The sequence below is a fragment of the Paramacrobiotus metropolitanus genome, unplaced genomic scaffold, assembly GCF_019649055.1.
Source record: "Paramacrobiotus metropolitanus isolate TYO unplaced genomic scaffold, Prichtersi_v1.0 Parri_scaffold0000136, whole genome shotgun sequence".
Taxonomy (NCBI): Eukaryota; Metazoa; Tardigrada; class Eutardigrada; order Parachela; family Macrobiotidae; genus Paramacrobiotus; species Paramacrobiotus metropolitanus.
Window position 1 is genome coordinate 159307 of NW_026570356.1, and position 22816 is coordinate 182122.

General features: G+C 45.3%; 1 protein-coding gene, 1 long non-coding RNA gene and 1 pseudogene across 2 annotated transcripts; 2 read left to right on the plus strand and 1 right to left on the minus strand.

Annotated features, from left to right (window-relative positions):
• Positions 1-6449: 6449 nt before the first annotated feature.
• LOC129599053 (uncharacterized) lies at positions 6450-9882 on the minus strand. The gene is made up of 5 exons (XM_055497184.1): positions 8638-9882; positions 8101-8313; positions 7095-7801; positions 6783-6935; positions 6450-6695 (listed from the first exon to the last, which is right to left on the minus strand). The coding sequence occupies exons 1-5, from the start codon at positions 9812-9814 to the stop codon at positions 6450-6452; spliced, it is 2496 nt and encodes an 831-aa protein (XP_055353159.1). The 5' UTR covers positions 9815-9882.
• Positions 9883-17258: 7376 nt separating this feature from the next.
• Positions 17259-20747, plus strand: LOC129599055 (uncharacterized; annotated as a pseudogene).
• A 504-nt stretch (positions 20748-21251) lies between these two features.
• Positions 21252-22796, plus strand: LOC129599042 (uncharacterized). Its single transcript, XR_008691857.1, has 2 exons — positions 21252-21526; positions 21635-22796. It is a non-coding gene; the product is annotated as an uncharacterized LOC129599042 (long non-coding RNA).
• The last annotated feature ends 20 nt before the right edge of the window (positions 22797-22816 follow it).

Sequence of the window (22816 nt, forward strand, 5' to 3'; positions counted from 1 at the left end):
GTTTACGGGGTTTCAAGACGCAGGAATAGACTTCCCTAACCGATACCATTCAGTTCCTTCGGACAAGGTACTAAAATATTCAATGTATGGATGCTTCGTTTTTGCAAAGTGAAAGTAGCGAAATGAAAGAGTCAGGCATTTCTAACGTTTCCGCGTGATTCCGAGTGTACACACTCTCATTGGACGGAAATCAGCTAGTGCGCGCGGCCGTAAAAATTTACGCCAATGTACGAGGACCGCTTCTAATTTCGGCTATGTACTCGCAGTCTCTTCTTACGATCCATACCGAATATGGCACTTAGTGCCTAAAAAATGTTGCTGCGCAGTAATCTTACTTTAATATTTTTATATTTCAAACCTTAAATTCTAATATCAGACAGGAATATAAATTCCCGGTTTTGCTAGGAAATTATATTCCTGTTTGATATTAGAATCAGTATTTTTATGCCCGGATGCGGAGATATGCCGCGTGCCGAAGATGAATGTGCAGCAGATCGCGAGGAACCTTGATGATCGGCAACAGCACGTAAGTACGATAAGTATGATTCATATTAAGAAATTACCAGCGAGCTTCTATTAGTGGGACCGTGGCGAGCTGTTAGCATAGCTGAAGAAATGGCTGGAAACCCAGCTACTGCTGGCGATAAAATTTGACGTAGGATAAACGTTACGGGCATATGTCGCCTTGCGTACACAAAACTTAGGCGCGGGCCCTGTCAAATGACGTCACCAAACAAAGCCAATCATAATTCTGTTAGCGTGCTAGCGGGGCCGACACTTGGTAGACGAATGCAAATTTAAAATTATAATTCGAAATAACATTCAGATGATTCAAGGGTTCTTTACAGTTACAGCTAGACTGGTGAAGTTTTAAATTTGAAATCTAAATTGTCATGATTTATGTTAACAATATTTACTTGGGAAGCAAAAAAATTAAAGTTCAATAAAGTACAAAGAGTGAAGTTTAATAAATAACTCACAAATAAACAAACTCTCAAAAGCAAGCAATTGCAAAAACACTGTCAACAAAGTAGCACCCATCTCGTGATCTCTACGTGGTATTAGCCGGTTTCCGGATTTAGCCAGTCAAATTGTTGCTGTTATTTTCCCGCACAGTGCTCTTGCACACGCATTGCGTATCGCTGCGCAAACCATGCAAGCGGCCTTTCTTGGACCTGCCGCCGCTTCTTCGAAGTTTGAGCGCCAACACAATCTCTTCATTCAGACCTAAAACGAAGGCCACAATTTTACTGACCTTCATCCAGATATTCAGCGCGTGCTCCCACATGCATTTATATATTTATTTTATTATAGATTGTACATTATAGATTTATATGTTATAGATTTATATATTATAGATTTGTATATCATAGATTTATATATTATAGATTTATATATTATAGATTTTTATACTATAGATTTATATATTAGAGGTTTATATATTATAGATTAATTGTATTTTTATTTATCGACCGAAGCCGGTAGCGAAGGTCCTCTATGTTCAGCGTTTTTGAAAAAAGTGGTGTCCGTCGGTCACTGCCGCTTAATGCACATATGCGCGGCTTTACTTTTACATGCACGGCCAGCGCGCATATGTGCATTAAGCAGCAGTGACCGACGGACACCATATTTTGCTTGCGGCCTTGAGTATAGAAGGCAAACGCGCATATGTGCGTTTGATAGTAAACCCACGCATATGTGCATTAGGTGGCGGTGACCGACGAACACCACTTTTTTTATAAACGTTGAACATAGAGGACCTTCGCTATGCTTCGGTCGATTATAACAGCGGTTGCGTAAAGAAATGTGGCATCAGATTAAAGTGGAGCATCGACACCACCGACTGACGCTTCCGTCTTCGCTGAAACTGCACTTTACCGTGACCAGACATGACAAGTATTGTCCAGCGGGCCAGGAAACGCGCAGTTAACTGCAGCCCATTTGAGCGGTGCTGATTTCCTACCAGCGATCTAAACGCTTCTTGTTGTTTTCGTTTGCATGTAGATGCATTCCATACTGAGGCCACAATGCTCACTCCCGACAGCGCGTCGCCGCGTGGAAATACCTTCCTTTAATGCTAGCCGGCGTATACGTACACATATTTACAACTCTTGTGGTTTTCGCAGAGGACCGCCACGCCCGTTGGTAATGGAAAGGAACGTCACTGGTGCATCCCTGTCCGCTGCCTCCGTGCCGGCCCACAGCCATCACGACGGCAGTTCTGGATGATATTATGTCGACGCTGAATGAAACGGAGTACGACACTCGATTACGACTGGTAGCCGGGCGATCAACGCCACTCCAGTTTTCCGCCCGAGTGCCCGGCCTGCACCGGCAACTGTCCTTCTCTGCCGCAAAGGCGCAAACGCAAGCAGCTGCCCAAGGCAATGACATGTGATAGTTAATGTTAGTTAATCTGCTGCTTCGACGCGTATTATAGTTTTCCATCAGTTTTGATACACATACGGTTCAATTATGAGATGATTGTCTTATGATGTCGTGCTTGGTTTGGTGCATATTGTATTGTTGAAATTCGGCAATAGTGCTGCAGTCTGCAAAGGATTCAATCAGCGCGTTTCCCTGGTTAATAATCTTCTTAATTACGCGGTACGCATAAATGTCGATGGCCGCCCGTTTTCGATATTTCACCAGCCAAACTGTCAGACTGTCAGCCAAACTGCTTTCGAACTGTCGAAGGCTGTCTGAACTGTCCTCAATGATCATCAATAAGAACATGGTACGGAAATGCCAGCCGCTATCGAATAATCTTCTTTTTCGTTAGCGGCGAGAACTGCCGTATCATCATTTTAGAATCATACTTTAAAGCAACAACTCGCTCTCGTCCGTGTCCACATTACATGATGAAATATCGTCCTTCTAAAATTTGGAAGAAAGGCACACCTGTTTTACGGCTGGGCAAACAGGGTTCAACCGTTGACTGATCAAATGGTGCATTGGTTCAATCGTCTTAAAATCATAAAACAATATTTTTCAACAGATGGATCCGGTGCAACTGGTCAAAGCATCACTAGAAGCGCGGTACGATAAAAATAAGGGCAACTAGTTGATTTTTCGTTTAGTTTGAAGATTCATTCTTTGGCAGCATTTCGCAGCCTTTGTTGCAATGTTAGAGAAAGGCCAGAAACTGATCGCTAGCATGTTGACGATAGCATGGACAGGAAGACCGAAAAATGCTCATTTCTTCAGCCTTCCAACCAACGCTATCGGTACACGCACGCCTCTCACCAAAAAAAGAGGAAGGATTATTTTTGGTGGATAAACTTTTTCCAGTTTTGTTTCGTCATTACGGGTGTGCATGACGCATAATTTTTGCAACAGCGGAGATCCAAAGCTGCACTCGTCGGTCGTCCGCATTTCCCCGCTGAGAATGCGAACAGCTACATTCTCTACGTACGGACGCACGCGCTTCGTACTTTGCGCCCAGTTAGAAAGGAGTCAGAACGTGCTTGATAGTATATGGGCTATGGGTGCGATTGGACGTATTTGAACAGATTAGCGGCACTGCAATCCCCATGCTACAACTTAAATTACTCGGTTAATAATTTTCCCGTTTAACGTATAAATTAATCATTACGGCAGATACAATAACGCACAACTGGATTTCGAAATAACAAAATAACGAAGGCAAGAAGTACGCCGTGGCTTTTTTGCGCAGCACGTGGGATCGGAAAGTGTGAACATCGGTTTGGTGGCTGCCGCAAAAGTGGAAAACGGAGTCCCACATCGTTCAAACGTCAAGCATGCGTTAGAACAAATCGATAGCATTCATTTTTATGCCGCTGAGATTAGAGCCCTGCACGAGCAGCAAAAGTGCTGCTCGACTCGCTCATTTGAGTTTTTCACAATTTCCTGCTCGCTCAGCTCGCTCGCGCTCAAACCTCTGCTCGCTCAACTCGCTCGTTTTTCAATTTTTCTTTGTTCCAGCTCGTTCAACTCGCTCGTATTTGTTATGGTCAAAAATCGGCTCGCTCGTAAGCTCGACAAAAAAATTTCACATAGACCAAAATTTAAAAAATTTGTTGTAGGCGACTAGCTTTTACTAAATTTGATTTTTGCTAGGAGCACTTTGGTGGCTGGTCTATGGTTTTCTACTTAACCTCCACCCAGGCACTTTTTTTTTATGGTGGTTTCGTTTTTTACCAACAGAATTTCCTGGTTTCGAAATCAAATTTCATCTCTGACCCTTGTGTAACAAGCACTTTGAATGATACCACAGAAAGATTCTTAAGGTTGTCTCTGTACTCTTATGTTAGCTACCGAACTGTCGCTAGCATCGTGTTAACAAAAACCACAGTCCACAGTGAAAACGTGCTCGCGCGAAGCGCGAAGCTGGCGGTGGATTAAGGCTTTTGGAGCTCTTTTTACGCAATTTCTTGTAGAAGTTTCTTCGGATCGCACAATATGAGGCGGTCAGCTCGGGATCGCTCGCATCCGACTGTCCTGCTCGTTCGGCTCGCTCGCTAATTTTTTCCTGATGCTCAGCTCGTTCGCAAAAACGCAAAACGGCGTCTGCTCGCTCGAAGCGCTCGCGAGCGGCGAGCGCTCGTGAGCCGAGCCGAGCTGCTCGGCTCGTGCAGGGCTCTAGCTGAGATGTGCTGATGCCTGCTGTGCCAAAGCCGACCATGCAGCACTGTCGCAGTTTGTATGCAAATGCAATATACAAAAGCTTGCGATTACCGTACACATAATACTGTACCGGTATGTACATGCATGTTGTATAAATTTGTGTTGTACAGTGCGCTTGTACAATACACAATGTACGGTGTATTAGGCTGCGATGATCGATATCATGCTGCATGATTATTCATTCGTGTTACCTGACAGAGTTACAGATTTACTTCAATGGGAAGCATCTCCAGAGTCAGCTGATACAGTTGCTCCCGTTGAATATTATAGATATATTCAAGCACTATAATAAAGGTGAAGATGACCCCGCGCGGTGGCACGTCATTTCCCTGACCTATGTTTTGCTTGCCGAGAATTTGCTGACCAGTATAGCGATGATTAACAAAACTAGCTGACCGACGTATTACTTACCAACACTTCGCTTTTATAAAATTTTGCTGCCCCAGTTTTTGGAAAACTATTTCGTTAGCCGACCGCTCGGTTCCTTTTTCCTTAGTTTTCTTAGTGTTTCTCTCTTGGTCATTTTAGGTTTCATGCTGTTTTCTTAGCAAAGGCTTATGCTTTCTCATTCTATCTTACATTTACTTATGTTTTCTTGTTTCTTTTTGGTTTGGTGTGTTTTTCTTCCGAATGTTACGTGCAAAATGTCGGTTTTTTACATATATTTATTCAGCAGTTTATCAATCATCGAGTAGTTATTTCACGAAATTGCCAGGTACAAAGCAAACGGCAGATAAGAGCGTTGTGCCGCCTGTGAAAAGGCTGAATCAAAGCGCCACGTGCCCGTTCACACACGGCAGCGATGCACCAGGGGAAAGAGATAAACAGTACTAAAGCGAGGGGAAAGAGATGCCGTTTGCCTTGTATACATTTTGGCGGTCAATAGCAAGTTGTCAATCAGCAAGATACTGGTCAGTAAATTGCCAGTTTACCCTTCCGCAGACTTAGGCCAAATAGGGGCAGCCGTGATATCGGTTCTCTATCTCTGATCTTTTCAAAAGCTGCACAACCCTTTTTACGGATAGAAACTTTCGACTCATTGTTAACCTTTTCTTAACGATAGCATTTTACCGTACATCGGTGTTTCTCAACATCCAGACGCGCCACGTTCACTATACGTTTTACAAAACCGGTTGTTGGTCGCTCCTTTGGTGTGCTGCCTGGAAACTCTGCTGGTCACTGTTAATTCTACACCTAAATTGGTTTTGCGCCTATGCAATGGCCGATCTCCATGAAATCGAAGAAAACGACGGGACTGGCGACGCCAGTTACATCATCCGTTTTCTTTTTGAATATTTTGCAGTTTCCTTTATACTCCTGTGATCTTAATTTTTGAAAATGCATTTTGTGCGCTGACAGCCAAAGTTGATGACAAGGAATGCAGGTATAAAACGATAAATGACCAGTTTTCCCGATAAATCAATAACAGCAAAAAACTGTCAAATGGAGGGATAGCACTGAACAAAGACAGTGGCTGCTAAATGCTCCTTTTAAGCTTATGTAATTTCCTCTAACGATATATGTATACGGCAGACGGCACAGTTGACACAATCGATGGGTACGTAGTCTCAGTCTGACTTATCCGCGACTGCATTCAGAAGATCCTGGTGCAACATGTTAAACCGCTGGTAAGGCTCGTCAAGTACAAGATAGGTATGGGCGGAGTCGATACCAACGAGGTCCGTCAGTACTCGCTGGAGCTGGCTGAAGACCGGCCTGTCTGTCTGCTGGCGGTAGGCGCCAGCATTGCAACATCATGTCGTATCTATCAAAAATACAGTGTCGCATTACGTGTCGGTTAACTAACTGCGCCTGCCCACATACACGGCGTTAGGACAAACTGGCGGGTGTTCCAAGTGGACACCGGCCATCAGCGCGGTGAGCAGCTCGGTACCATTGCGGAAATTTAGGCCGTCACAGGTGTAAGGCGCTTCGCTCAGACTGAAAATCTCCCAGGTCAGGACGCCGAAGGACCACACATCCGACTTCTGTGAGAACGTCCGCTGCTCGATCGACTCCGGCGCCATCCAGCGCAACGGCAGCGCTCCCTGAAATTACCTTTATTACTCAGTTTTCCTTGGCTTATTATCATCGCTTTTCTTAGGTTACGATAGACGTCCACGAATAGTCCTTACGCGTTCTGCAAGGAGGGTATATTCTGTCGCCTGCCGGGCCATGCCGAAATCGGCGATCTTGACCACTCCATCGTGGCAGACCAGGATGTTGCGCGCGGCCAGATCGCAATGGATGATAGAGCGGCTGTTAAGGTAGGCCATACCGCGGCTGATCTGGAAGACGAAGCCCATCAAGTTTTGCACCGATAAAACTCCTCCGTCCACGACTTCAGCACGCAGGACTGGCATCGGAATCTCGCTGACAGTAAACTGCTGCTGGCGGCGAGATTCCGATGCCAGTCCTGCGTGTGGTCTGCCACGAATAGTCCTTACGCGTTCTGCAAGGAGGGTATATTCTGTCGCCTGCCGGGCCATGCCGAAATCGGCGATCTTGACCACTCCATCGTGGCAGACCAGGATGTTGCGCGCGGCCAGATCGCAATGGATGATAGAGCGGCTGTTAAGGTAGGCCATACCGCGGCTGATCTGGAAGACGAAGCCCATCAAGTTTTGCACTGATAAAACTCCTCCGTCCACGACTTCAGCACGCAGGACTGGCATCGGAATCTCGCTGACAGTAAACTGCTGCTGGCGGCGAGATTCCGATGCCAGTCCTGCGTGTGGTCTGCCACGAATAGTCCTTACGCGTTCTGCAAGGAGGGTATATTCTGTCGCCTGCCGGGCCATGCCGAAATCGGCGATCTTGACCACTCCATCGTGGCAGACCAGGATGTTGCGCGCGGCCAGATCGCAATGGATGATAGAGCGGCTGTTAAGGTAGGCCATACCGCGGCTGATCTGGAAGACGAAGCCCATCAAGTTTTGCACTGATAAAACTCCTCCGTCCACGACTTCAGCACGCAGGACTGGCATCGGAATCTCGCTGACAGTAAACTGCTGCTGGCGGCCTCCTTCCGCTTCGTCGTTACGCAGTACCGGAACTACGTTCGGGAAGTTGTGGGCAACGGTCCTCCGGTGAAACCGCAGATATTTCAAAAGAGACCCGTGTTCCGCATATTCCAATAGCAAATGTGTTTCGCCTGGGAATGCAAAAGGTACAAGGAGCAACAGTTTCATGGTACTGGGCACCGAAAACATGCCAGTCCGTTCTACCAGAAATCTATCGTCGGATCAATGTACAATCAATGGGTCGTAGAGATGCCGTATGTTGCACAGTAAAATAAACCAAGCGACACTGCTACAATTTATTGCAAATTATATGTCTACCAGCGTGTGCATGCTCAAGCGTTTGATTGAGACACTACAATGCACTGCTTGCGGGTGCGGCTGCCTGTGGTGGAAATATAACTTGATCATGCTTTGTACTGCTACTTTTTACCTTTAACGACAGCACCGAGGAGGTTGATTATATTGAGATGTCGGCCGGCTTGCGTCAGAACCTTCATTTCTGTGATAATTTGTCGTTGCTGCTCTGGGCTGGTAGTATTACGCGCCGTCTTAATGGCCACCAGGGTCGGCAGCGGCTGACCACGCAGCCCCGTGGCCACGCCTTTCCGGACAATACCATGCTTGCCCTTTCCAACAATAGCCCCTACCAACAGACACATAGTGTCACGGTGACTTGTAATAAACTTCAAACGCTTGGTTGTTAACCGCACTTGTTGCATCGAACGAGTGGCAATGCAACCGAAAATGAAAATAGTGGTTTATGGAATCAGAGAAGTGTCACACGTTGAGTGTCGCTTGAAAATATTTTGCCCGCGATATTATCGTATTGCAGCATACCGCTGCATGCGCTGCTCTCGATGCAAAAGAAGTAGTTACCGTATGAGCAAAAATGGCTGAAGCAGGGCGCACTCAGAAAACAGCCTCAGAGCGACAAAAAACATGTTTCGATTCCATGAATTCGGCTTACAAACTTGTATATTAGCTAAAGGGATCTCCAACAAGTGGATATATTGTTGGATAGCCGGTATGACCTCCTCATTGTCTGCATCAACGAGTTGCCCCCGGTGACAATTGGTTTTCGGCAGGGTGTCGGTGCGCTTGCGCATGTTGCCGCGCTTCAGGCGCCGGCGCTGCTTCCAACACATAAAAAGAATAAGAACGCCGATAGCGGTAACGACTAGCGTTCCTCCTAGGCTTCCAAGGCCGATGACTAGCCCCGGTGGCTCCGTTGGCTCCGGTGTGGCTACCTGAGTGATTGGCGCACTGGTGACCGATGACAATATAAGGATATCGTACTGGCGTACCACCACGTAGTCGATGAGGAACTCAGTGGGAAAGCGAGTAAGGCTGCCGGGATCATCGGCAGAATCTTCTTTAACGGCGACATTCATTACCACCTGCTGCGCCACCGCGGGGACCTTATCCTGGCCTAATACAGAGTGAACCTGCTTTCCGTCCACAAGCCACTGCAGCGCATTCGGCGACCAGACTATCTTGTACATGTGGAAATCGTTCGAAAGGTCTTGTTTTGGATCCGCCATTTTCTCTCTCACCGTGCGAGACAAATTATGTATATTGACAACCGCTCTGGGGCTGTGTGATGGCTTAAGATCGCCGTCCATCCTGGGACTAAAAGACGGTGGCCCGTAACCATTGCAGGGTACCCCGTCGTGGCACTGCGGATTCTGCAGCCACAACTGTGGCTGGATGCCACCATCGGCGGCAACGCGTGCCCGCCACTCAATCTCACCGTAGAGAAAGCTAAACTTATCGCGGGTATCCACCAGCCCTGAAGTGAAATTGCAACCGCCGTACGCCTCCCGCCGGCTAATGAGACGCAGTGTCCCACTGGACACCTGGACGTTATCCGACCGGTAGTATTGCCGCTCTCCATTGACATTTGACTTGGTGTTGGCGGAATTCCAGTGCGTTAGGTCCAGTGCGACCCCGTCGAAGTCGTCTCGGAAGATTATCCGTGGAGCTTTCGCTCCTGCGCGATTAACAAGGGCAAACAAGAAAACTAAACTGGAAAAGACTGAGTGAAAATTAGTGTTTAAACTAGTACGGTCGCGCGTTGATTTGAGCCAACAGCGCATACGTGTGCGTCGACGGTATGAACGTATCCAGCTCATCGAGCCCAGCATCGCTCCTCACGGATAAAGAAAATGGCGCAGTCAAGAAGATCGCGTGGTTTTGCGCAAGCTATTGCCGCTCCAAGTCTCCAACCTAAATGTTCGATTGACAAAAAAAACCTACAGTATATGCGTCTGGGCTTGTGTAAAGTCCATGCCCATTGGCAAATTGCGTCTGTTTTCTTTATGTTGCCCGTCAATGTCGTTTACGCCTACTGTAACTAATTAATACCTTTCAGGTGACGTTTAATACCGTCGGTGGCGAATTCAGTTTATATTATTCATACTTATCGTTTCGTGCTGTGCTTAACGCTAGTGGAATTTGTTCCATGTATGCTGGAAGCGCTCCCGGCAAAACCAGACCGTGTTTACACTCGGATCGGCAATTGTTCTACAGGTGTTGACGCTGACTGCGCAGCTCATAACTTCATCTTTATTGAAATGGTGATTGCCAAACTGCCAATCACAGCTTCAGCTACGGTATGCGTGAATTTTGTAGCGTACAATTACCAGTTTTAAATTAAATACTATAGAAGGAGGAGATTCAAACAGCTTGAACTGTCTCTCTGTACTGCAGTCGCCATCGGCGAAGAGTGTGACCATAAGGGCTGAAATGGTGACTGCAAACTATGCAAACAATAACGTACTGTTGGACAGTTGAACTGTATGCACTAAATACATCAAAAACGTGAGCTGCATAAAAGCTTTGAATAAATGCAGCGATATTAGATGTGCACGCAACGCGCACCGCAAGCAAAAGCAGTATACAATTACGCAAACACAGCAAATTATTTGTTCACTTAACACTTTAATTTACCGGTACCGTTCCCCAGTGCAATAACTCATAATAGCGTAGCTGGCTTTCACGCACGGTTTTAGGTAAACAACGTTTTCCACGCTGCACAAATAACACGTCTCAAAGTTTCCAAGCCACCAGAGCAAAATGGCTGATAAGGTAAGGTTCTCAATTCAGTAGCGACGGTCTCATGATATCGAATATTTATTGTTGAAGTTGCATTAACGATAAGAGTGATCACTACGTCATAACAAAAATCATCCCCACGCCTGCACCGAGCACCGGACGTTCTCCATTTTCGGCATCCGGCGGTCGCGGCCAGTTGGCCCCAATCAATCGATTGATACTCTCCGCCACTTCCGGGATGACCTTTCCACCATCATCCGAGTTGGTCATAATGACGTACCCGTTGCCGGCTACCGCCGACGCCATAAAGGCACCTCATTCGCACCTCCATGCTCAAAAATATCTGTGGCGTTACCGAGGATCCCAGGTCCCAGTGTCAACATCTCTCTTGTCATCGCCGCGGAAATGACTTTGCTTGACGTTCCATGAAGCGAATTCTGCACCTCGATGATGTAGCGTGTAAAGTCCGACGGGGTGCTCCACATTCCGGCGGCCGCCACCTCCGGGGAGGTATGCCACTTACCGACAACTTCCATTTTGTTTTCACGGTACCCGGCAGCGGCTTCGGCTTCCAGGGCCGTTGGTCGTACGTACTCCTCGTCATTCCAAATTTCCCGAAGACCTCTTCGTTCGTAATTAATCGGGAACGGCACTGCAACCCGGTCGACCATGGCTTTCTGCATTACTGTGTAACCACCACCTGAATAGTGCCATTTTGTCCCTGGGACCGCCAAGGACTCTACCCTCGGGGAGTTCGCTGGTGGGTTCGTGCCCTGAAGAGCCTGGACGACCGTCGGAACGGGGTCGCCGTGTGGCAACCCGTAAAATCCGTGGACTTTAAGTCCCGTAGCGTGCGACGTTAATCGGCGGAGGTTAAACTTCTTGGTTGTCGTGTAGCTAATATCCTAAACCAACCAATAAGCTTTCAGGTACCCGTTGATGTCGTTGTCCAGCGATAATTGACCGGTTTCCACGAAATGCAGCGCGGCAAGCGCCGCCATGGGTTTGCTCATGGAGGCCGCTTGGAAGAGGGTGTCGGTGGTGACCGGCCGCGTGGCGGCGGCGTCGGCCAATCCAAAAGCTGGGGCCCAGGCGACGGTGCGGTTGATAATAACGGCCAGGCTTAATTCGGGAATGTTGTAATTCTACAAGTGCTCCTCGCCGGTGTAGTTCTGCCCGGCGCTGTCCTGGATGACAAGGATGGGCGGATTCATCGTTTGTGGTTCAGTGCAGTCGTTTGTATTTTTTTGATGTGGTGCTTGTCACAGAGTCGAGAAAGTACGCTCCAAGAAAGGTTAATGCACACCCGATCGTCATTTTGTAAGCAATATCCGTTAAAACGCTTTTCGATGCGGAAGTAGTTTTGCTAAAATAACATAAACCTTCTGAAATTTGCCACAACTTCTGGAGGTGCTCAGTGTGGACTGCGGGCGGATTTATCGTACAACAATATAGTAGATGGCTGGAATTTCCCCTACAATACGTCCTGTTACAACTTCTCTTGTCGCTGACCCTTTTCCTCATTGAGCGCGCTACCGGTTTTCCAGCGTTACTAAAATTAGGGAACATGCGGCATGAACGTGCGTCTCCATGCATCGTTGTGACCAAACCGAAATGCATGTACAGAGTCGTCTCTGTGGCTCGTTGCGCGGTATTTCTTTAGAATTACGATAAGAATATCATAGAACGTTTTTGCGGTTCAGACACTGCATCGACATGTGCATGTTTCTAACCTTCTTTTTCTACCCGTTTTATTGGTCAAACATGCTGCAACTGCTGGCTGCCGCTCTTTCTACAAAGCAACATTAACATTTAAAGAAAATTTACGAAGGCGACATGACACCAGTCAATGGTCGTCTGGTGGTGTTGAGATCGACATTTGGTTTGCCAGAATGAACGGATTTTCTGGATACGTGTTCGTCGTCGTAATTATCAGAATTCCACAAAATCACAGTCACAGATTAACACACGTTACACATAAAAAATCTGGCTACACCAGTGGAAACTGTAAGACATTTGCGAATTGGGTGGTGTTAAAAATTAAAAAAATTGACATGTTAGTAAAGTTTCAGAAAATTCTGATAGCCTGAGTAAAAGAAAATTTTAAAACCCATTATTTATTGTTCCTGAATACAAGAAATTTGATATGCCCGGATTTATGATGGCAGTTCCTAGCAACCCTTACATTCCGCCACCCACTTGAGTGGCAAAACGGGCTTATGGATAAGTGTTTTAAGGATTGCTCAGACACTGTAATTTTTTTGCTGAAAACCAAGCTTTTACTAGAAATAAACGCTGTTTGTCACGAGGTATTGTGATACCGCTTTATCATTTTCACCATAGTTTCCGGTTTCAGGAAAGTTGGGCGTTTCGCGAAGCGTCCACTTCAAATTAGTAGGTAGAATCAGCCTAAAACTTGCAGTCAGTTGCAAATATTTGATGTTTTCCTATTCATTTCAGCGAATCCACCAACAGAGAAAACCCTCGATGTTGGGTGTATTATCAGAAAATCCCGGGGATTGTGTGCGACATAACTGCACAAGATGAAGTGTTGTCCGAAAACGGCGCGGCGGGTTTGAAGCGTATGCTGACCACAGCTTCGATTTCACTCGAACATGGCAGTATAAAAGTGTTCAGGAAACTGGTATCAAACTTACAACTTCCGCTTAATATGCAATTTCACTTTGAATATTGTAATGCACATAAAACATGTACGGTACTACGTTGCTCTGTGTAACCGGTTTTGGGTTGCTGTGTACCATCAGCGGCGGTGATATACCTTATATCAACACTTCCTTTGTACTGCAACACCTTACGGAAATTAATGCCGTCAAGCTTTATGCGCCATGGCCGCTCGTTATCAGCAACGAAGAACTGGCGACTGCTCTGGAAACGTTGACTAAAAACGTTGATCTTTCATATCGGGATGCCCTGCAAGTCATCAGTAACTACAGTACTTTGATGGACAGCTCGCTGCCGCTTTGTCCCGGAGACGGGTTTCCCAGCTGCGACAACTGCAAACCCGGAACAGCCCGCGACAACCTAACGATGACGCAGTGCTGCTTTGCGCACAAATGGGCTTGGGTCAATAAGAAACCACTCCGCGACGTTTACCCGTACAATTTATACCTGCCTGCGCTGAACGACACCGGTGCGGAGCTTCAGCGGGCTCACTACCTAAAAGAAGCTGATCTCTGGTCTGGTGAGTAAACAATTTTTTTTTAATTTTTAACCATTAATTTTCATTCTGGTAATTCAATAACTGATACCCTGCAACCAGCGAATTCCGGAATAACTGAGCGGGATAGTGGATACTTTGCTAGGTGCTTCCAGAGTATTAATGCGTATTTATCACAGGTTTTGAACTTCACAAACTTTTCCGAAAAACATTTAATTTGTAATACAATATTTCTACAAAGCATTAAATTCTTTCTATAAATATCCGTGCAATTTTAATTGAGGAACATAGAGTCAATGCGACGAATGTGGAACCAAGACCGGGTATTCCGTGTGTAGGTAGAGTGAGAAAAACCATTTTACCTGTGAGGTTGTGACCGATTTTGTCCCATGAACATTAAAATTTTTGACAGCTGGTGTATCAGCTTAATAGTCTTGCATCTGACAGTAAGGAAAAAGCGGCCTTATCGCCGAACATTATATTTTAACACTTCCCGTTTGCGAAAACGTAAACGCGGAACAGTGGTTAAATGCAATATTGCTTTCGCTGCGGAAAATAAAATTGTGTGTTAGCGGATCCATGCACGGGTGAGCCAGCTGACTCTATTCCCGACGGTCCCTACGTTCCATGGCGCAAGAGACAACCGGAGGACGCAGTCACTAGTTTTAAGGCAAAACTTTCGGACTACTTCCGCATTCCTTGACATTCGCTCGGTAAAGAATAGAGCATTTCAGTTTCCTACGGTTGCTAGCAGATTTCAGTTGCTAAGAAATTGGAAATCCTACTGTGTGACGTTTATCGGTGGTGCAATAGGCTACAGACTACACTGTACTAATGATACGCAATGGAAGTGCTTATTAAAGTATGTCTGATATGAAATACCGCAAATGTTCAAGTAATTTAATCTTAGCGGGAAAATACTTCATCGAAGAACACGAAATTATTGCAGACGTATGTATCGTAAATTATATGTATCGTAAATGGTGAACGGTGATACTCAACCAAACGGATAGACGCTGCACTTTAATACTGCTCATTGCTGCATGGAGCCATGCCGGTAATACTCGTATAAATATAGTAAAGCCCTGCGCTTCGTAAATGAAATACAGCATGACTGCGTTTTCTTTATAATCATCGGCAATAAAGAGGGCCGAAATGCGTGAGCAATGAGGACATGCATGTTCCAGGGTTTTTTGGTTCTGGTTTGGTGAAGGTAAGCACAAGAATGTCCGGATATTTGCCACGAATCAGCACAGAATTACGAAAAACGCAAATTTAGCGATTACGCAGCAATCCATATAAAGACGCGCAACGCCACAAAGTTTACAACTTTACGAGGCAAACTTCGACATGACCCTTTCGAATACTCGCACGTATACCTGATTTTCGTATACCTGCACTGTGCGAATCGATAGATCTAACACCCTTCACGCACATGTGTTGAATATGTACTGTATACGTGATATCGATATTTGTTGTGCACCAGCCATGCCTTAAATAAACGTAACGCTTAAAGAGTGGGGCGTGGCGCGCCGTGGTATGGAGCTGGGCGTAACCCAGGAATCTGTAATCCTCGATGTGCCGTACTTTTGCAAGAAATAATTCGCCGGCTTGTGCACAGGGACGCTGCACACAAAATGTCTACTCTAGAAGTACACACTAAATGTTGCATGCGCAACCGTTTGTATTTACACAGCGGAAAGAACAACACTAAAATTTCATTTATTATCAGCGCGCATCGTATGATCAGATTCCGATTTAGATGACAACGAGGACCGCCGTTGCAGTTTATTTGCAGTTCCGCCGGCGAGGATTAAAATTCATTTGGAACCATTGGTCGGTTGTAGGGTACGACCGGCTTCCATTCACTGCCGGTGTCCTACAGCAGGTATGGCCGACCAGGTTCCCAGGAGAAGGTCTCGGGCGCCCAAGGCACGCCTGCTCTCGTTTTTGTCTCCTTGAGTCGTTAAGTATTTGTTAAATGCTTCCTGATTCTTGTGTAAAATTTTTATGCTCATATCAAGAACTTGCTGTAGCTGAAAGGACTGGGACGGTGCACTACGTGATTACTGTCTCATTCAGGAAGCACTGCTGTGCTAAAGCTTTCCATAGTCCCACAGAATCTGTTGTCCCCTTTAAAAGATATTCTCAAGTCTCCTATCAAAAGCTTCCTGATATTTTAACAGATTGTACTGAACACAGAAACCCAGATTTCGGGGGCTAGAAATTATTAGGAGGGAAAAGAATTCTGTTAAGAAAACTGCCAACAAGGCGCATCTGTCAACTCTCCCATACACTGAAGGGAAGCTGCCATGGGCTGACGTTAAACGGTTGGTTTCCAGTCCTTTCACACTACAGTAAGCACTTCCTTAGATATCAATTCCCTTCGATGGCGAATTTTCAAATTTATAATTAAAGTGGTGGCATTTGCCACCGCCTCTGACCATCAGCTACTTCGGTCTTGCCATCTGAGAGGTGCACAGCTCCTGCAGCTTCATTAAAATGAAAATACTTCGGCGAAAAATTACAAATTCTACAGTATATTGAATGGAATGTTCTGTTCATGTGATTATTGGTTGGCGCACCCCTGTTGACCTTTGCAGATAAAATCAGTTTTTATTTTTCAGACATTTTTCTTTTCTACAACAAAGAAGCTTTTAGGAACTTTGACCCGGCTTATTCGCCTTGGTTAAACGCTAGGTGCGGCGCGGCGAAAAGGAGGCAGTCTAACTCAGTAATACACATATCGAACAATTAAAGACAATTAATTTAAGTACATTGTTATTCAACTTTTGGCTTTACTATGCAGTTTATTGCTGGTTTAATGTAATATTTCACGGCTGTCAGAGAACTGATAGGATTGCGTTCGTTACATTGTAACGCTAATGGTCACATGATCTGCCGGCAATACGAATGTAAGCATAGTAAACACTGTGCTTCAGCAGCAATTATAAGTGTGTTTTTTTCGAACAAACGGTATATCCGCTGGTCTATTTTGTCGTCTTGGCGGTTTTTCTGCACAAGGTGGGACAATTCAGTTTATAACCTTGCAGTAACTACGAGTGTACCATAACTGTACAAGCAGTGCAGATGCGATAATTTTTATCATGCTGCTGCCGCACTTTTTCCTGCTGTAAAAACGTATTGGCTGTAAAATGGCACAAGGTGATATTCTACCTCAATAAATGCATGGGACTGCCGGTGGAATGAGCATTACCTCTGTGAGAGAAACTCTTCTTTACGTTAATTGTATATGCGTAGACGGTAGATACACTAAAGAAATGTCTGCTTGGCCTGCCCACGTTTAAGAAATAATTGTTTCTTCGTTAGCAGCTTCGCTCTCGCTTTCAGCAGCAATGGCCCTGAAATACGCCTCGTGGGTGCACGGGAACATTCTTAGGCAATCCTGTGGGAACAAGTGGTCCATAGAGTTCTCGAGAAGTGGGGCGGTAATACGCCGGCGCCAAGGCAGTCGTACCGGCGTCGTCGAAATTCCGGTGCCGGCACCCGTTGTCATTGACGACCCACGGCTGCGCTACAAGGCTGTGATACTGCGATACCGAACGCGCACGGGAGCGAAAATCATCGGTTTGCACGTCTACGAATGTGGCCGAAGTGTGTCCTAATCCAGTCTCGACCGTCAAAGATATGATTATGACGACATCTGGGAGGTCATGGACCAGAACAACCAACCGGAAGTCTTGTGGGGCCCCAATCTGACGGTGTCTATCGATTTCGGGACTCACAGTGAAGATGCAGTGGAAATTGGCGGGGCTGGCATTGACTTTATTTGAATATAAATTGTTTTAATGTAGAAGGTAATTTCCGCCAAAGCGTCGCTTAACAACAAATCGCGCGCCTGGTGGCTGATTGGGGAGGTGTTCGAAATCTTATTGTCATTTCCGATCAATGTGAACAACATCGTAGCATTTACAGTATAAATACCGTAAAACCCTATATTAACGCCCCCCCCCCCCCGAAATTAACGCCCCGTGCGGTTTTAAACGCCCCCTCCCAAAGCTCTCGAAATAATAAAAGCCCCCCCAAAATTATCGCCCCGGGGCGCCTAATAAGTTGCGGCGGCGCGCATCTTTAGAGCGTTGTCGTTACAGTCTAAATGGTACATCTTCTTAAGTTAGGTAAATTCCATTTAAAAACACCCGTTAAACCATGATTTTCTAGCAAATGTGTTGGTTTCTAATTTATTCCTTTGATATCCACAAATATAAATCTCGTTAAAACTCTGATATCATACGCGCGTTATTCATTTGAAATATTAGACCCCCCCCCCCCGTAATAAACGCCCCCTGCGGTTTTAAACGCCCCCTCCCGAAGCTCTCGAAAAAATAAAGGCCCAGGGCGTTAATATCGGGTTTTACGGTATGTGCCTACTGCCCGCTTATTCGTTTATTTGGCTTTAAGGCGGTGCTTGTGTGTTGTTCCATTAACCCCTTTTAGAATAAAAATTATCAATAAATGCATAGTTGGACATGGCCGCGTGAAACACTTGCGTACCGCATACGAGTCGGCAATCGACGAAACCGTCAACACCAGCTCACCAATCCAGGGCATTTTCTTAAAAGCATCTGAAGCTAATATTTAACTTATCTGGCTACAATCAAATTGCTTTATTTCTCAGTAATTATCATAACGAAAGAAAAAAGATGTGTTTTAGTTCGGGATAGAAGTATGCAATGAGAAAAAATTTAAAGACCGACAGCTCAATTCTTACACGCTCTATACAGTTTATTCGCAAATTTCGCATGACATGTCCGCAGTGCTGCACTATCCCAAGTAGAAAAAAATTAATAACAGCAAGTTTCACCGGCTTATAAAGCGGCGCCACCCGGAAAGAAAACGAACTAATTTGCGTAATTTGTGACGACAAAACGGATAATACATATAATACATATTATTGATCGACCGAAGCGTAGTGAAGGTCTTCTATGTTCAGCGATTATGGAAAATGTGATGTCCGTCCTTTGGTCAACGCCACATTCGTATTAGAAAAGGGAGGGGCACAAAAGCTTTCTGCACTGACGGCTTGTAACAGCGGTGTGTCTTTTCTTTCGTACCAATGCCCCTTCTACCAGTGCTCAAAGCAGTGCCTCTATGCATGGGCAGACACTCTCTTAAAAATTGTACACAGGTACCACCGGCGCCACAGGGTACCACAAGGTCCTACCACGATAATAGTATTTTGATTCGGCTTGCTTTTCCGTTACGTGCTGACCGATTGCATCCTAATTTGTCATATACTTCAGAAGTAGCCATATTTACATAATTAGACTTATATGTCTACATTCTGTCTATAAAAGTTATCTAGGATTATTTAGCCGCTCGATGAGAATGCGCTACTGTATACGGTCTGGTGCCTGGTACGTAATAATCATACTGATCGCTGGGCGATGTAACGCGTGAGAAAAAGTAAAAACAAGCTGGAATATACCGTTGACCTTTTCCTGAAAGATACAGTTTTTAAACTGTCGTCTAACATGCCTCTAAAACCGGCATAGCCATCCGTCGGCTTAGAAGAACCTCCATCGAAGTTTGGCCTGCTACCATAAGTTCCAGTAATTTCACGAATGGTGTCCTATCTCGACATTTCGCGGGTTCATGTTAATAACACGCATTTTTTCTAGCTCTGTTTATGATGCAAAGCATAAAATAAAACGTATTTGCCCCAGCTTGTTTCGCCGTCTGGAATGCTAATCTACAGAGGGTGATTTCGCAATATGCTTCCAGCACGGGAAAAAATTCCCGAAAATTTCCCTTTCTATTCTTTTAATCTGTTTGCTAACCAGTCTTGTGGGAATAAGTGTGCCTAATTTTTCAAAATGATTTGTTTAGTTCGAGCGATAAACATGGCACGAAAAACCGATTTAAGAACAAGGTGCCGAGTGCCGGCTCTATCAACAATTTGTAAGAGCCACAGAAAAATCGCCGAGTGTCTGATGAGCAAAGGGATCGCTATTTCTCATACTACGGTAAATAAGATCTTGAAATTTTAAGGACCCGAGAGTGAAGGAAAGGGTTCGCCTGCAACACGCCTAGAAAATCAGTGCCTACCCAAAGTTCCCACAAAGTCCCTCATCGCCGAAGTCAAGGGGGTTATCTCAACACCGAATCCACCGTCTCAGAGACAGTTGGCAAAGAAATTTAGGACATCCCAGTACACGATATCGAAGATTATTCTTCAGGATCTTGAAGCGAAAGTACGTAAAAGTGTCAAAGTACAGGCCCTATCAAATAAGCAGGCAAAACAGCGTGCTTCTCGTGGTTCCCGATTTGCCAAATTTCTGAACCAGCGAAATATACTCCAAATCATTCTAATCGACGAAGCATGAGTCCATCTTGATTATACGGGCAAGCGAAGAAAGATCTGCTACGAGTTTAAAGGATACAAAAATCCCGAAAATTGGATAAAATTTTGCAGATTTAAAAAACCACTAGGTGTTATGTTTATCGCCGGAATTTCTTATCGTGGCCTAACAGCGATCCGGTTCATTCCTCCCACTCCCAAAATAACCGCCGATCTCTGCATTCAAAGCGTGTTGGAGCCATTGGTGCAAAAAGACTTCCCCCGTGTCTATCCAGGCGAAGAAAGGAAGGTGGCACTTCATCAGGACTCCGCTCCCGCATATACTTCCAAAAAAATCTGCCAGCGGCTAGCTTCTAGCGGCATCCGAAACATTCCGAAGGGCATGTGGCCGAGCAACTTACCGGACTTAACATCCATGAATTTTGGAATGAACGGGATTTTTAAAAGAATTTTGTATCACGAGTATGCAGCGTCGATTCGCGGTTTGTTAACAGTCGCGCGCCGATCATTCTCTATAATTTAAATTACCCTGATACGTCGAATACTTCTTTCCTGGCGTTATTGTGTGGAGTTGATGGCAGAGAAGAAGGGCTTTCAGATAGAGCAAATATTAGAATAAAGTCAATGCGGCGGAGATTATAATAAATTTATGAACAGAGTGGAAGCATATTGCGAAATCACCCTCTGTAGTACGAAAGTACTACGGATAGCGCGAAAAGATCAAACATTGCTCTAAGAACTAAGAAGTGATATAATTAACTTATCATAACCTGACATATTCCGATCCGTTTACGCCTAACTGTATTAAGGGTTAATGGTGCAGACGTACATGTACAGGCGGGACTTATTATTTTGTACACGCTTGTACGCGAAACAAATAACGTCCGCTTTCCGAGGTGAATTTCCCAACTTAAATTTGTGGTAAACGTTCCCTTATCTGATGTCAGAAAATTTTCAAAGCAAGCACAAAGATCAATGTGCGTTGCCTGCTGCTTATTTAGGCAGCGCATTGTGGAAAGTCTTATTACTGTAAGCTCAGACATTTGCTGCGCGAAACCGTCTGAATTATTATAACATTTTCTGACAGCTCAGCAAACGCGAGCATCAAAAAGGTTGCTGTGTTTCGCTTTTAGAAATGCGCCTTCATAGATGGATCATTTTTCCAGCATTTGAATGATTTTCGATTACATGCAATTCTACAGAAGCCTGATTCAGTCAATGCTAGGTTTATTATTAGTTCACGGATGGAGTATCTAAAAATGCGCATAATTTTATTGTTTTCTCTAACAGCAGCCGTGCTGGGTAAGTATTTTAAAGCGTTTCCCCTGACTTACGCAGGAATGGAAAACGCTCCACATCCTGAACCAGTAATTCCTAAATACGATAATAACCTATCGCACTAATGCACAGGTTCCGGCACGGATCTCGAACAAGACTGCAGTAATTCGACCCACGACTATGTGGGAACTACCAGACTGCCGACCACCACGCCTTCTTTTCCTTTCCGCACAGATTTGTTGACGAAAGAAGAATGTTTTATTTACTCCACCTTAGGCGAAAGAAGTGCTTGCAGACTTGGCATCGTGCTCGACGACGCCTGTAACGTAACCGAACAAGATCCTTACTACAAATACTACGCCTCGTCCAGAACCTACCTGGAACTCGAGTGTCGACTCGCAAATCGCTCAGACATGCGGCAGTTGACGCGAAGCATCCCTCGCATCAGTCGAACCGGGCTGTGACAATCCTGCTAACAGAAACAAGCGACGCGAGTCACCCGATAGATTCCGACGTTATCCATCCTATTCGACAACAAATCGTGGAGCTCACCGTCGTCTCTAATACGTCAGCCACAACCTTCAAGGTGTACGAAGCCGGTACGTTGCCCAGGTTGCTGCGTTTCAAAGTGCAGCATGGAAAAACTTTGAAGGTTAAAAAGAGAGATTTTTCCCGCATGCCGGAAGTACGAATGATTTGCTTTGAGTCGTCCATGTTCGATTCGCTGGAGCGTTACACGTTTATGGACTTGCCTAAACTGGAGAGCTTAGTTTTGGAGGAAAGGATCAGATATATGTTGTACAAAACGGAATTGTACGAAAAATATGACCCCACCGGGACCGTCAATCGGCCAATGAGCATCGAGGATATCCAGAAGGTGCGACGTCTGCACTGCGACTGTTCGTTTGTTTGGCTCCGGAATTTTCTCAAACAGACGCCACATCTCGCATCTCGAAAAGCGGAGGGCGAAGTATTTGTTGTAGGCAACTACTATTCACCTGCTGTTTTAAACCCGGTAAATGATTTGAACCCAGAGGTGCTCAGTGTGGACTGCGGGCGGAAGTTATCCTACAACAATACTAACGCTGGTTGGCATTTCTCCTATAATACGTCGTGTTACACTTACAACCTATCTTGTAGCTGAAAGAAATTTCTTTTTCTCATTAAACAATGCGGCTGTAGCTGTAATTTCTTGTGCAGTGTAGTAACAGCCTTTCGGATGTTTGCATAATTCAAATTTACGGCTTTAACTTCGAAATGCAGCAAAAGTGTTTGGTGAAGAAACGGCATTACCGATTTTCCAGCGTTCACTAA

What these genes read in the sequence shown, in the direction of transcription:
- LOC129599053 (XM_055497184.1), bottom strand. Translation starts at nt 9,814, where the DNA reads ATGCTGGGCTCGATGAGCTGGATACGTTCATACCGTCGACGCACACGT. An exon ending in TTTAGCTAATATACAAGTTT is followed by an intron (nt 8,314 to 8,637) that starts GTAAGCCGAATT and finishes GTCTGTTGGTAG; the next exon opens with GGGCTATTGTTGGAAAGGGC. An exon ending in ATACCCTCCTTGCAGAACGC is followed by an intron (nt 6,936 to 7,094) that starts GTAAGGACTATT and finishes TTCGTCTTCCAG; the next exon opens with ATCAGCCGCGGTATGGCCTA.